The 15,688-nt window shown below is 45.4% G+C and overlaps 1 protein-coding gene across 2 annotated transcripts in view; it reads left to right on the forward strand.

Annotated features, from left to right (window-relative positions):
- PFKFB2 (6-phosphofructo-2-kinase/fructose-2,6-biphosphatase 2) overlaps window positions 1-15,688 on the forward strand; it is a 58,983-nt gene that overhangs the window by 10,889 nt on the left and 32,406 nt on the right. The window contains exons 2-7 of one of the 2 annotated variants that reach the window (XM_040424040.1): window positions 4,063-4,127; window positions 5,318-5,460; window positions 5,716-5,841; window positions 11,105-11,201; window positions 12,068-12,134; window positions 14,216-14,290. In XM_040424040.1, the coding sequence (XP_040279974.1) occupies window positions 5,376-5,460; window positions 5,716-5,841; window positions 11,105-11,201; window positions 12,068-12,134; window positions 14,216-14,290 (450 nt within the window). In that variant the 5' untranslated portion in view covers window positions 4,063-4,127; window positions 5,318-5,375. Of the gene's footprint in view, window positions 1-3,836; window positions 4,131-5,317; window positions 5,461-5,715; window positions 5,842-11,104; window positions 11,202-12,067; window positions 12,135-14,215; window positions 14,291-15,688 lie in introns of those variants that run through there. The other variant, XM_040424041.1, reaches the window with a different exon arrangement.

Below are 15,688 nucleotides of genomic sequence, written 5' to 3' on the forward strand. Positions count from 1 at the left end.
TGACCATTTCCCTTTCCCTAGGTTCCAGGCCTAATACCTTTTCCCTTCCCTTCTGTGTTCAGTGTGGATTGTATTTACCACACTGCATTTTTACCAAGAGTGAAGGTATTTTAGACAGGAAAGTTGAGTTTCTCAGCGTCTGGCTCCAGGCAGCACATGAAACAGGAGTGAGCTTGTGAAGTCTCCAGCCCTTGCGGACCTTTGGAAGCATGCCAAAGACACCAAGGTCAATAGATGTCGAGAGGCTCATTGTCCTCGATCAGGAAAGGCCCTGCATTTGGGATACCAGGTCGGGGGACTACCACGACCATTACAAAAAGGGCGCAGCCTGGGTGGAGATAACCTAGGAGCTGTTTGCCACCATCTGAGAAAAAAACAAAGGGCAAAGTCACCAGAGTTTGGGTAGCCAATGTATACATGTGTGATCCTTGCTGTCCTCCCTAGCATAGCCCATGTCATAGGTAATCCTCCTTAGCATAGCACATGTGATACGTTATCCTCCCTAGCATAGCCCATGTCATAGGTAATGCTAGGGAGGATTACCATGTCACAGGTAATCCTCCCTAGCATAGCACATGTAATATGTTGTCCTCTGCAGGATTGTATATTTGGTACATTTTCCTTTCTTGTCTTTTTCTTCAAAGTTGATGAAGTAAAGAATCGTTGGCGGAGCTGCAGGGACCAGTTCAGGAAGGAAATACAGCACCAGGGGCGTAGTGGTTCCGGGCCCCCTAAGAAAAGGCCCGGAACCACTACATGGAGGTCATGAAGCTGAGTCCGTAAGTTAATTATAAACACTGACCACTACATGTTTATCCATACACACTGTATGTTGACTATGTTGGTAATGTGATTTGTAATAATTGGTAAAATAGAAATGTCATAGTTATTTTTTTTAATTTGTAAGTTTTATTTTATATGCATTATTTATGTTATTTTTTGATAATTTAAGCAAAAAAACTTAAGTTGACTATTCTGTCTGATAATAAACAGAGTTTTATTTTCATGATTTTTATTGTTAGTTCTATTATATACAGTGCATAATGATATTTATGTAGCACCAACACATACACCACATTAATAATTGTACAGTCGTGGCCAAAAGTTTTGAGAATTACATAAATATTGGAAATTGGAAAAGTTGCTGCTTTAAAGGGTTTCTACCACTTCGTTTTCACATAATTAGCTTTCAGACACTAGCGATCCGCTAGTGTCTGCTCTACCAAACAATCCTAATATAATAGCTTTTGGTGCAGCCGTTTCGCTAAAAATCGAACTTATATAGATATGCTAATGAGCCTCTAGGTGCTATGGGGGCGTCATTAGCACCTAGAGGCTCGGTCTACCTTCACAAAATGCCGCCGCCCAGCGCGTCCCCCCAGCCCGCCCATCTCCTCCGGAATGCGATCCTCCCTGTGAGCGTATGTATTCGGCGCATGAGCAGTGAATGTCTGACCGCTTTCTGCACAGACATCTCCACTGCGCCTGCGCCGATGACGTCATAGTGTTCCGAGGAACAGGCGCAGTGGAGATGTCTGAGCAGGGAAGCAGTCAGACATTCACTGCGCATGCGCCGAATGCATACGCTCACAGGGAGGATCGCATTTCGGAGGAGATGGGCGGGCTGGGGGGACGCGCTGGGCGGCGGCATTTTGTGAAGGTAGACCGAGCCTCTAGGTGCTAATGATGCCCCCATAGCACCTAGAGGGTCATTAGCATATCTATATAAGTTCTTTTTTTAGCGAAACGGCTGCCTCAAAAGCTATTATATTAGGATGGTTTGGTAGAGCAGACACTAGCGGATCGCTAGTGTCTGAAAGCTAATTATGTGAAAACGAAGTGGTAGAAACCCTTTAAGTTTTTATAATAGCAATTTGCATATACTCCAGAATGTTATGAAGAGTGATCAGATGAATTGCATAGTCCTTCTTTGCCATGAAAATTAACTTAATCCCAAAAAAAACTTTCCACTGCATTTCATTGCTGTCATTAAAGGACCTGCTGAGATCATTTCAGTAATCGTCTTGTTAACTCAGGTGAGAATGTTGACGAGCACAAGGCTGGAGATCATTATGTCAGGCTGATTGGGTTAAAATGGCAGACTTGACATGTTAAAAGGAGGGTGATGCTTGAAATCATTGTTCTTCCATTGTTAACCATGGTGACCTGCAAAGAAACGCGTGCAGCCATCATTGCGTTGCATAAAAATGGCTTCACAGGCAAGGATATTGTGGCTACTAAGATTGCACCTCAATCAACAATTTATAGGATCATCAAGAACTTCAAGGAAAGAGGTTCAATTCTTGTTAAGAAGGCTTCAGGGCGTCCAAGAAAGTCCAGCAAGTGCCAGGATCGTCTCCTAAAGAGGATTCAGCTGCGGGATCGGAGTGCCACCAGTGCAGAGCTTGCTCAGGAATGGCAGCAGGCAGGTGTGAGCACATCTGCACGCACAGTGAGGCGAAGACTTTTGGAAGATGGCCTGGTGTCAAGAAGGCCAGCAAAGAAGCCACTTCTCTCCAGAAAAAACATCAGGGACAGATTGATCTTCTGCAGAAAGTATGGTGAATGGACTGCTGAGGACTGGGGCAAAGTCATATTCTTATAACCATGTTATAAGGGAAAATAATACAATCTACAGAACACCGATCCCAAACCCGAACTTCTGTGAAGAAGTTCGGGTTTGGGTACCAAACATGCCGATTTTTCTCACGCGCGTGCAAAACACATTACAATGTTTTGCACTCGCGCAGAAAAATCGCGGGTGTTCCTGCAACGCACCCGCACCTTTTTCTGCAACGCCCGTGTGAAAGAGGCCTAACTGTTGCTTTTTTGCCACCGTTTTTTACTGAGTTTTGTTGCAGCATCTCCACTGTATTTTCGGGGTCACTCTGCCATCAGTGACAGAAGAGCGTTGCTACAAGGATGGACACCAGCAGCGCACAGTGACCCCCATGGACTATATGGGCTGAGGCTTTTTGACTGAATATATGACAGCGGCTGCAATGTAGCAGAGGACACGACTACTCCTATCACAACAGTGGGAAGGCTGAGTTCACACTTCAGTTATTGTGAGCCAAAACCAGTAGTGAAGCCTACTCAGAGGTCAGGTGTAATGGTAAGATATTCATCTGTTCCTAGTTGTAACACAGTATCACTGAAGGAAATAACTGGCTAAAGCCTCATTCACACCTCAGTGTTTGGTCAGTGATTTCCATCAGTGATTTTGAGCCAAAACCAGGATTGGAGCCTCCACAGATATAAGGTGTAAGGGAAAGATCTGCTCCTGTTCTGTGTTTAGAGACGCACCTGGTTTGGGTTCACAATCACTGACCGAACACTGACGTGTGAATAGGGCATTAGGGTTCAGCTACATGCCAACATGAATGTTGTGCGACATTTCATATAATATATTTGAATGGTGTCACAATGTGACATAGATACAACAGTCACCAAAAAAAAAAAAGTGTAGACAGAGCCTAAAAAAAGCGCCTCATGTAAACGGAACTACAAAGGACTTCCCACAGCCAGTCTTAGATCACCAGTGAAGCGGGCATTTACCGGAGCTCGTTGCCATGGTGAAGCTGATTGCTAGAGAACACCTTACCCCTCCGCCAATTGGCTGTCCTGGACACTCCCCTCCGGCAACACCACCTGGGAGAACCAATCATATGTCAGGGGCGGGCCAGATGTCATAAGCTCACGCTTTCTTAGGACCGCCTTGAGGCGTTTGGTACACTACTTAGGCAGACATCTTTATTGTGGGCAAATCTGTCACCCTCCTACTACTCTGTGTCCTAATGTGGTCGGTGACGTCATTCAGGACATAATGGGGCCGCCCGGTAAATCCTGGCTATGTGCAAAACAGCGATTCCTGAATATAGAAGTCGTGCAGTCATGGTCGTTGAGTAACACACGGAGTGCTCCAAGCCCCTGTCCTGCAATGCCTGCGGCTGTACAAAGCTTTGCGTGACGTCAGTTCCCTTATTAAACAGGGAGTCCTCGTCGCCTGTTCCTGCCCCTCGTGACGTCACGGCAGAGCCGCGTCCTTCTCCTTCAGCCGAGCCCCCACCTGTGTGACCGAGACAGCAGCGAGTCAGTGAGGTGACCGAGGACAGCGGATACCGGGGGAGGTGAGTATGGCTGCCGTGCAGGAAATAGCGGCCGTCCGTGCCGCCATGTACCAATGACAGTCCTTACTGTAGGCAGCAGATAAGTCCGTCCGTTGGATATTTAAAGGGACACTGAGATCCAGAGTGATCATTACTACTTCAGCTTTCCAAAGATCTGCATGTGTCACTGGAAGCAGTGTGCTGTCATTCCCATGGTTCCCGGGCAGGTTATTCTCCACATCTGTGGGTTAAGGTTAGATCACTTGATGAACCCTTAAAGGGGAGCTCCATCAGCGAGTGTACCCTCAATCCCACAGTCCTGGGGCAGGCTTATCTCCACTTTTGTTGGATAAGGTAGGGTTGATACATCAGCACCTGTCATCTCATTCCCACAGTCCTGGGGCAGGCATCTCCATTTCTATTGGGATCTGTTTGATATGGTAGGGTCGGTGCACACTTAGAGGGGAGCTCCATCAGCGAGTGTACTCTCAATCCCACAGTCCTGGAGCAGGCTTATCTCCACTTTTGTGGGATGAGGTAGGGTTGATACATCAGCACCTGTCATCTCATTCCTACAGTCCTGGGGCAGGCATCTTCATTTCTATTGGGATCTGTGGGATAAGGTAGGGTTGATGTACACTTAGAGGGGAGCTCCATCAGCACTTGTCTTCTTAATTCCACACTCTCGGGCAGGCTTATTGCCACTTCTGTGGGATAAGGTAGGGTTGGTGCAGACTTAAAGGGGAGCTCCATCGGCAGGGCAGTTATTACTAAGGGCTTGTTCACATCTTCTTCGGGGTCTCTGTCACATATTCCGTCCGTACAGTAGAGGGACCCTGCACGCACAACCTTTATTTTTCTCTCCGCTAATAAAGTGGACTCCTAAACAGAAACTGAACGGGTCCCATTATGGCCGGTGGGATCTGGTTCCTTTCAGTTATGTGCTGAATCCGGCTGTTCTGGTATTTTCATTCTTCTGCTCCTGTACTGGAACCGGATGACGGAAACCCATAGCATTGGTGTGAACTGCCCCTGATATTATATAGGTTCCCCGTATAAACATGGGAGACCCTGGTCCCCTCCGTGCTCACCTCATACCGGGTCAGTGTAAAGCCTTTAGAAGCTGACTTCTTGTAGGACAGGAGCGCTCGGGGGGGATCCTGCTGGACCAGGAATGTAGACCATTGTATTTGGGCTTCACTTTGCAGAGTGTGGATCATCTCGGTTGGGACCATTTTCCTCATCAAGTGACTGGCAGTCGCTGGCATGTCAGAGGGGAGGAATCAGGACCCCGGACAGTTCAATGGTGGCGGAGGCAAAGTGCCACCTCGAGGCACTGAGAAAAAAGGCTGTAAGTATTGACTTTACCCCCTTGGGAAACCCTGCTGCCGTCAGCAGACTTGTCTCCCTTTGCCCACTGTTGGCTTTTTGTACCATCAGCCCGGGCTGCCCCCATTAGCGGGTATGTTAATACTTCCATGTTATTCCAGTAGGACAGATATCTGGCGGGCAGGACCAAGCTCTGACCTTCTCCAGATCTCATGGTCTGTAACTGGAGGCTCATATCCACAAATCATTTCACGGTCACTTTGTGTTCCTTCCACAGCTTGGGCCTCATATATGACAAACGTCCCGACCCTGATTGTCATGATTGGGTTGCCTGCTAGAGGGAAGACGTACATGTCAAAGAAGTTAACCCGATACCTCAACTGGATCGGTGTGCCCACAAAAGGTAGGTCTAGTAAGTGTAAGAAATCCCAGGAGCCTGTAATGGTGGTCTTTGCGGCTCTGGTGGTGTCCTCCTTTCTGTTTCGCACTTTAGACAAACCTCAGTTGATGTTCCTCAGACTAGCTTCTGCTGCCCTTTCTGTGCAGGATATAAGCTGAGCTCTGATACGTAGCTTTATATGATCTGAAGAGAGACCCCCAGCTGTATACCCTTGAAGAGGAGAAACCGCGCCATTTTACTTACAGCTTCCTAACAACATGGCTTCCGTTGCAGAGAAAATGAAAGCGGTTTTCCGAGAGTTTTTTACTAATCGGTGGGGGCTGCCGATCAGCTGTTTCAGAATGCATCGGCGCTCACAGTAGCGCAGCAGTTGTCTTGCAGCTTACCAAGCACAGCGCCATACATTGTATAGTGGCCGGGCTTGGTATTGCAGTCAGTCCCATTCACTTCTATGGGGCTGAGCTGTGCCTAACCCAATCAACACATGAACGTGACATTTGAGTGCTGGGATGCAAATAAAAATTGGCGATGTGCCGTACTACTCATGTATTAATGTAGATAATAGTCTGGAATTGTGGTGACAGATTCCCTTTAACAGGTTAGTGACGGGCCTTTCGTGCAGACCGCCCAACGTGGCTGGACCTGTGGAGGGAATCATACTTGCCTATCTGCTTCCACTGTGTTCTGGCATCTTCCCCTGCTGACGCTGCAGATCTCGGGTCTCCAAAGTCACGTGTCCCCATGCTTCACATGACCTAGCAACATTATGCATGGGGGTGGGGCATGTCGCCACTGCGGCCAGTCGTTGGCTTCAGAGGTCATGCGACCCTCGTCAAACTCGATGCATTGAGAACCAAATTCTGCAGTGAAGGAGTCTGAACCCGGCTTCAGGGATCAGGCAAATATCATTCCCTACACAGGTCCGGCCACGCTAGGTGGTCTGCCCTCAGGGGTGAACATCCCCTTTAATAAAGCAATCGGATAGTTCTTTTCTCTAGGCCTTTCCATAGAAGGCTGCACAGTGGTGTTAGTGGTGACCTAGAATATGTGTGTATAGTACTGGCAGTGCATAAATGGACCTAACAAACCCAAGCACAGACCTTCCTCCCCTTTAGACTGACTGCTGTTTAGCATGAAAAATGCATCATCTTATTGTCTTATGGTGCTTTCAATGTTGGAGCAGCCAAGGAAAGTTAAAGGGGTATTCTGAACATGATTGAAATGGCCCTTTATGTTTAGATTTAGACGTCTGTGAGAAGTGATTAGTTTGGGCGCTCTATGGAGTCCATCGGTGTGGACATTAAATGAACTAAAGCTAGGCATTTACAGAGTGTATGCATTTTATAACTTCTGACCAGACCGGCTGATCTCAGCAGAATCAGGTGACGAGGTGAAACAACCTGGACAACCTCTTTGGCCCTTTGGACTCGCAGCGTGAGTATGCAGCAGCTCCCGTCCTGACCTCCCAGCACTGCCGGGGTCTCATAGCATTATATTGATTTATGATGCTATGTAACCCTTAGGCCCCTTTCACACAAGCGAGTTTTCCGAGCGGGTGCAATTCGTGACGTGAACACATAGCACCCGCACTGAATCCTGACCCATTCATTTCAATGAGTCTGTTTACCTGAGCGTTGTTTTTCACGCATCTCTTCTGCATCGCAGCATGTTCTATATTCAGCGTTTTTCACGCAGCCCTGGCCCCATAGAAGTGAATGGGGCTTCAGTGAAAAACGCATTACATCCACAAGGAAGAGCGGATATAATGCGTTTTTCACTAATGGTTGCTAAGAGATGTTGTTTGTAAACCCTCAGTTTTTTATCACGCGCGTGAAAAACGCATCAAAACGCATTGCACCCGCGTGGAAAAAACTGAACGCAATCACAGACAAAACTGACTGAACTTGCTTGCAAAACGCATTCTGAACGTATCTGGAGCCAATTCATCACGCTCGTGTGAAAGAGGCCTTAAGGCCCCTTTCACACGGGCGAGTATTCCGCTCGGATGCGATGCGTGAGTTGAACGCATTGCACCCGCACTGAATCCCGACCCATTCATTTCTATGGGGCTGTTCACATGAGCGGTGATTTTCACGCATCACTTGTGCATTGCGTGAAAATCGCAGCATGCTCTATATTCTGCGTTTTTCACGCAACACAGGCCCCATAGAAGTGAATGGGGTTGCGTGAAAATCGCAAGCATCCGCAAGCAAGTGCGGATGCGGTGCGATTTTCACGCACGGTTGCTAGGAGACCATCGGGATGGAGGCCCGATCATTATTATTTCCCCTTATAACATGGTTATAAGGGAAAATAATAGCATTCTGAATACAGAATGCTTAGTAAAATAGGGCTGGAGGGGTTAAAAATAAAAATTTAACTCACCTTAATCCACTTGCTCGCGCAGCCGGCGTCTCCTTCTTTGCTGATTGTAGGAACAGGACCTGTGGTGACGTCACTCCGGTCATCACATGATCCATCACATGATCCATCACATGATCTTTTACCATGGTGATGGATCATGTGATGACCGGAGTGACGTCACCACAGGTCCTGTTCCTACAATCGGCAAAGAAGGAGACAGAAGGAGATGCCGGCTGCGCGATCAAGTGGATTAAGGTGAGTTAAATAATTTTATATTTTTTTTAACCCCTCCAGCGCTATTGTACTATGCATTCTGTTTTCAGAATGCTATTATTTTCCCTTATAACCATGTTATAAGGGAAAATAATACAATCTACAGAACACCGATCCAAGCCCGAACTTCTGTGAAGAAGTTGGGTTTGGGTACCAAACATGCGCGATTTTTCTCACGCGAATGCAAAACGCATTACAATGTTTTGCACGCCCGCGGAAAAATCGCGCGTGTTCCCGCAACGCACCCTCACATTTTCCCGCAACGCCCGTGTGAAACCAGCCAGAGTTCTGGAATGTATTGGATGCTGTCAGTGTTATCTAATACATTTCAGAACTGTAAGGCCCCTTTCACACGGGCGAGTATTCCGCGCGGATGCGATGCGTGAGTTGAATGCATTGCACCCGCACTGAATCCTGAACCATTCATTTCTATGGGGCTGTGCACACGAGCGGTGATTTTCACGCATCACTTGTGTGTTGCGTGAAAATCACAGCATGCTCCTCTTTGTGCGTTTTTCACGTAACGCAGGCCCCATAGAAATGAATGGGGTTGTGTGAAAATCGCAAGCATCCGCAAGCAAGTGCGGATGCTGTGCGATTTTCACGCACGGTTGCTAGGAGACGATCGGGATGGAGACCCGATCATTATTATTTTCCTTTATAACATGGTTATAAGGGAAAAGAATAGCATTCTGAATACAGAATGCATAGTAAAATAGCGCTGGAGGGGTTAAAAAAATATATATATAATTTAACTCGCCTTAATCCACTTGATCTCGCAGCCGGCATCTCTTCTGTCCTTATCTTAGCTGTGTGCAGGAAAAGGACCTGTGGTGACGTCACTCCGGTCATCACCATGGTAAAAGATCATGTGATGGATCATGTGATGACCGGAGTGACGTCACCACAGGTCCTTTTCCTGCACACAGCTAAGATGAAGGCAGAAGAGATGCCGGCTGCGCGAGCAAGTGGATTAAGGTGAGTTAAATAATTAATTTTTTTTTTTTGTAACCCCTCCAGCCCTATTGTACTATGCATTCTGTATTCAGAATGCTTTTATTTTCCCTTATAACCATGTTATAAGGGAAAATAATACAATCTTCAGAACACCGATCCCAAGCCCGAACTTCTGTGAAGAAGTTCGGGTTTGGGTACCAAACATGCGCGATTTTTCTCACGCGAGTGCAAAACGCATTACAATGTTTTGCACTCGCGCTGAAAAATCGTGCATGTTCCCGCAACGCACCCGGACCTTTTCCCGCAACGCCCGTGTGAAAGAGGCCTAAGGGTTACACAGCATCATAAATCAATATGTCCTGGGAGTTCAAGACGAGAGCTGAGGCATACTCGTGCTGCGAGTCCGACGCATGGAGCTTGCTCGTCTGAAAAGTGCCAAAGAGGTTGTCCAGCCTAGGTGCCCCAATGGTCACAACCCATGGCCAGTTAAAAAAACAAAAACGCACAACTCCCCTGTCTGCAGTCCCGTTCTAGTGCCCCATTCCTGGGAAAGAGATTGATTAGACTTAATGGGTATCTGGCACTATTTTGAAGGCAGCATAAACTGGTGTCAGAGATCCTGTTTACAGCTCAGGGGCTTAGTGGTGTGAAGAGCCAGCAGGACCGAGTTAAAGGCTATGGACACTTGTGGGGGCAATTTTTTTTATTATTGCATTGTACTCATTTTGTATTAAAATAATTTTTTCAGATTTTTAACCTGTGTCTCTGTGCAGCCTTGAGTTTCTCTAGTTGCAGGCTTAGAATTCGCTCTGTTCCTTCAGGCAGGGAGCTGATGGGCTCCTTATCTCTGATCTCTGACCTACTAAACACTCATTATAGCTCAATTCTTATCTAACTGATAAGAATGTGGCCTAAATAAGTGTTTATGACTTTTTAGTAACTTATAGATACGGTAATTATTAGATGACTGCACAAAGTGAAAGCAAAATTACTATTCACACAACTAGACAATCTGTTAGCCCCTTGTGACAGAACGGCTCGGTATTTTTAATAAAGACCAATTGAAAAAATGACGGTGTACATAGCCTTTAATTTTCCCAGAATGGGAAAATATGTAGCTGCTTGTATTTATTTTAAAGGAAAGGAGAGAGAACATTGTCCCCCAGACCCTTAGTAGCCGAACATTCTGCTTCTTCTGTCCCAGACAATGTCCTTCATTGCCTCCTTTGATGTTTGTTTCTCAGAAATGCACCTTAATCACCTCTTGTTTTGTATCGAAGTAGGTGGTTTGGAGGCCTTTAGAATGAAAGTCCACTTTGCGGCATACAAATCCCACTCCATGAGTACTCTCAGAAGTTCTGATGATGATGTCCGCAGGGACGTCGCTCAGTACTGATTGGGTGGGATGTGGGCGTAGGAACCCGGACTTCCAGTCTTTAAAGAATATTTTCTGAGAAATAAACCATCATAGGAGGCAAGTAAAGACCTAATTGGGTCATAAGGAACAGAATAGTCAGATACTCCAGGTGGTTTGAGGGCAATATCCAGCTGACAGCTTCACTTTAATATTTCATTTTTTTTTTTTTCTTGTATATTACTTTTGCCTGTTTTTAGTATTTCCTTATATTCTTGTTGAAGCGAGGACAGTTTGACTATTCATCTTTCTTTCTAGTGTTTAATCTAGGCGCATATCGTCGGGAAGTGGTCAGATCCTACAAGTCTTATGAGTTTTTTCGTCATGACAATGCAGAGGCCATGAGAATTCGCAAGTAAGTTGAAATGTAGCTTGCGTTTTTTAAAGCTTCCTTTTTTTTTTTTTTGTTAGTTGCAGAGGGTGACCATACATTCCTGCTATTACGGGGAAGAGCATGCCTATGTTCTTAGACGTCTAACAGGAAAATATCTCTTTCCTATGTGGATTCCTTATCATTGGGTCAGTCGATTCATCTGATTTCACAGTTATGAAGAATTCCATCCATAAGAATGTGTAGGTCTAGTTTCCGACTAGCGTGTCCTGTAGGGAAATTGTGCTCCAAGTGTGAGCGTGGTTTCCCGTTGTGGACACTGCTCGTTTCGCAGGAGAGCACATCATTATAATGCTGTGTGTCTCTGCATGATCTTACAGAGTTACACTGACAGCATTATGTCAGTATAATTCAGTAGATGCAAGTTCAGCCTTAAATATCAGTATAATACCGTGCGCTCCTACACGGAGCGCGATTCCCGCACAGGGCACACTCGTCTGAAAGAGGCCTAATGCATATGCCTAACTGTACAAGTGTTCCATTCCCAGATTGGCCATGTTAATCATTCTGTGGGTAGCTGCAATAATTGACCTTTATTATATATCTTCTATTGCAACCATTGTCATTGGATATCACTTTGCCACATCCATTATACCGTAGATGCGAATGGTGCCTGGCGTAACCCTAGTGACTTACAATGGAGTCCGTTAAGGTTTCTGGCATTAATATTGCCATATGTTGCGCTATTCTGGCCGTGAAAAGTGGTGGAAACCTTGATGGAAGTCCTCAAAGAACAGAACGCAGTGCACTTCGTGATTCGTGATGGTATTGGAATGTGCAACTAAAGATTTCTACTCTTCACCAACATCTAATCTCACTTTTTTTTGTAGGCAGTGTGCTCTGATCGCCTTGGAAGATGTGAAGTTTTATCTAACAGAGGAAGGAGGCCAGATTGGTGTAAGCTAAGAATACATGCGTGTGAAAAAGCACGGACACGCCATGTAAAGACATTTCATGTAACATGACTGCATCAATATTGGATGCTGCTTGCTGACTGCCGATTGACTATATACGTCTAGGAGGTTGGCACTTATCTCTGCAAGGACATTCCTGAACGTCCTTGCTGCATACTAATCGTGAAGCCGCAGGAGTAGAGAACCGGCTGTCAGCAACAGCAGGGCTACCCATAGAGAAGGCAAGGATGGTTCTTCATAATCCCTGCCTTCTCCATCGTTCTCTGCGTATACGGATCAGGAGGCAGTCATTTCCTGCTCTACTCCTAGCAGTCATGTGATCGCTGGGTGTCTGCATGAGCTGCTGGCTCTTAGCAGAGCTCTGCAATGAGGCTGTACAGCCTTTTACAACCTCTCTGCAACTGGGGCTAATATGTCGTCAATAAAAATAAGTGTAAAATAAAATGGTAATAAAAACGCCACCATGCCCCACCCCAGTGAACATAAACCCTTATATGCCGTATATCAAAAAGACTGTTATGGAAAGGGGACATCATTTTAGTTGCACGTTGTGCTGTTAAAAAAAAAAAAAAAAAATGTGACCAACCTTTTTTTTCCTTTTTTTTTTTTCAAACGTAACTATAAACCATGAAAATCAAAAAATCTCAAATACCATTTATTACAGTTTTTTATTTATTTATTACATCACTGTTATTATTTTCTGTTTGGTGATCAAGTATTGATTTGTCCACATACAACTTTACATGGGGTGTCCTTCATTTTACTCTTTACTGTCACATTTTTGGGCACACATTAATAGTACACTATTGGTGGTGTAAATGCACCTCTGTATTTCAGTGCAAAAAGAATGAAGAAAAATTCATGCAGGGTCTTTTTTCTATTTATTTTTTATTTTCTGGCGACATGTCTTGTATATGGAAATAATTCAGGGGATGCATGCTATGTAGTGAGGCAGGGCTGAGACGAGGGGCAGGCAGGAGTAGCATTTGTGTGCCAGCTCCTTCACTTGAACCTGCCCTCCTACATTTGAATACATTCCTATGTTGGCAGCGGTGCCAGCGAGTGGCTGCTCATCAGTCACTTCCTCTTACGGTACAGGAATGAAGAAAGCAGGTATTGAGGGCTCTGGGGCACCCGACGTAAGGTCACTCTTCCTGGGGCACTGTACCGTGAGTCACATCTTCTACCCCTAAATGTTACCAAGGACCTTGCACTGATATGCTAAACGATACTATAGTCTTGTGGGATCTGATAACCACCACACGCACCTCAGATATATGTTTCATTGAGGTACCAGACCTAAGGAGAAGCACATTCCACAACCCATCTACAATAAACCAACAGGGGTGTTGAAGGGTCACTTTTATTTCCTAAATGTAAGTGCGTATTAAACGCTCCCCCATCCCCCATATTTGTGATTACTACGTGGCTTCTCTACCTTATGTGTCAGAGCGCTGTGTCCTCCCTCTGAAAGATTAACTAGATGCCTCCTCAGCTATGACAGATGCTCATCTTTCATGTGAGAAGGAATTGTCCAAAGTGGGCAGCACATGTACACAGCAGCGTGGTTTATGTGGATTTTCTGCACCGAATCGACACCAAAATCTGATTTCCAAATTCTGCACACTGTGTAGATGAGATGTTTAAAATCTCATCTACTTAGATGGAACTGTATTGCGCTGTGGAGTTTCCACGTGAAAATCCACACGTAGTCTGCACCATGTACGTGTGGCCTAAAAGGGGCTGTGCAACGTTAGGAAGGTTTTGGCAAACCCTCCCTCTTGGGCAGGCCCGCGAAGGGTAGCGTACTTACCTACTTCCCATAATTTCTCTCCCCGGTTGTGGCTGGTCCACTGTGCTCCAAGGGAGAGAAGGTCTGCCCAAGGTATGGAGGGGGAGGGGGGTTTGCCAAAAACCACCAAAGGTACCCAACCCGCTTAAGGAAAGAAGGAATGTTGGGCCACGGTAAGCAATTGATTGAGCTAAAATAAAAAGCTGCAGTATCTCTGGTAACGCAAATATATAAAATAAGATTTTCTTTTTACTCTTTTTATCTATACCCAGGTTTTTGACGCCACGAATACCACTCGGGAAAGAAGAGATCTTATTTCAGACTTTGCCAAGGAAAATGCTTTCAAGGTAATATACATAAACATATATATATTGTGCATGGGCTGGAGAATTACCTTTATTGAGATTGTAGCCTCAATCACACTTGTATATTCCGTATCCATAAGCCAAAACCAGGAATGGGTTTCTCTTTACATACTGCAGGTGTGAATGAGGCTTTACAGTCTCTTTTCTCTCCTTTTTATTTAAAGGGATTATCCAGAATCTGAGAGAAAAAAATTAAAATGGTGGCAAATCTTAGGGAAAAAAAACACTACTTGCCTCTTTCCCCCAGTGGTCCAGCGTGCCATCTCTGGTGATCCTTACATTGGGCCAGCATGTGACTGTGGCAGCCAGAGTGGCTGGTCGGAAAAATACGCCGCCGCTCCATTGAGTTCTGTGGGAGCACTGTACTCTGCTATCTCCGGCCCTCCCATAGAAATTAATGGAGTAACGGTGCACTTTTCTGACTAGCCGCTCCATCCATTTCAGGGGGCTCCTTAGGGTACGGGGCCCCCGCTCTTGTTGGTCCAATCTGATAGTTGTCGCCTATCCTGTGGATAGGGGATGTCTTATTATAACCGAATGCCCCTTTAATATATTAATATTGGTTTATCGAGTTATACATAGTTATATCCTATTACCTGCATAGTGATTGTGCGGTAGTGAACTCAATAAGGAAAGTAATATTTCCTTATTGTAGGATATTGAATATCATCTATATCCACCATTTCTCAGGTGGAATGTAAGGTGATTATTATGCAGATAATACTACAACATTTTAAAAAAAAGTTCACCAAGAACCACTAATCCAAGACACTAATGGTAAAACGATAATATCGTAGCGTTTTCTGCAACAAAGTCTGATAGAAATCCAGCAGAGAGCACAGGGGTTAATCTCCTGCTGATATCTTTGGTGCCGAACCGAGGTGGTGGAGGTAAGCAAGGAAGGCAGGGCTTGATAATGGTTATTGTCCTGCTGCAAACAGGGCAGAGGGGAGGCTCCTGCTCCAGCCACTTGTCTTAGGCCTAGTTCACACGAACGTATGGCTTTTTTATAGTCTTTTGCGGTCCGATTTTCATGGATCCGTTGTGTTTCCTTTCCGTTTTTCCGTTCCGTTTTTCCGTATGCCATGTACAGTATACAGTAATTACATAGAAAAAATTGGGCTGGGCATAACATTTTCAATAGATGGTTCAGCAAAAACGGAACGGATACGGAAGACATACGGATGCATTTCCGTATGTGTTCTGTTTTTTTTTGCGGACCCATTGACTTGAATGGAGCCACGGAACGTGATTTGCGGGCAATAATAGGACATGTTCTATCTTTCAACGGTACGGAAATACAGAAACGGAATGCTTACGGAACACATTCCGTATTTAATGGTTCTGTATACGGACCGTATACGGAACACAAAATAAGGG

The sequence above is a fragment of the Bufo bufo genome, chromosome 3 (genome assembly GCF_905171765.1).
Source record: "Bufo bufo chromosome 3, aBufBuf1.1, whole genome shotgun sequence".
Lineage (NCBI taxonomy): Eukaryota > Metazoa > Chordata > Amphibia > Anura > Bufonidae > Bufo > Bufo bufo.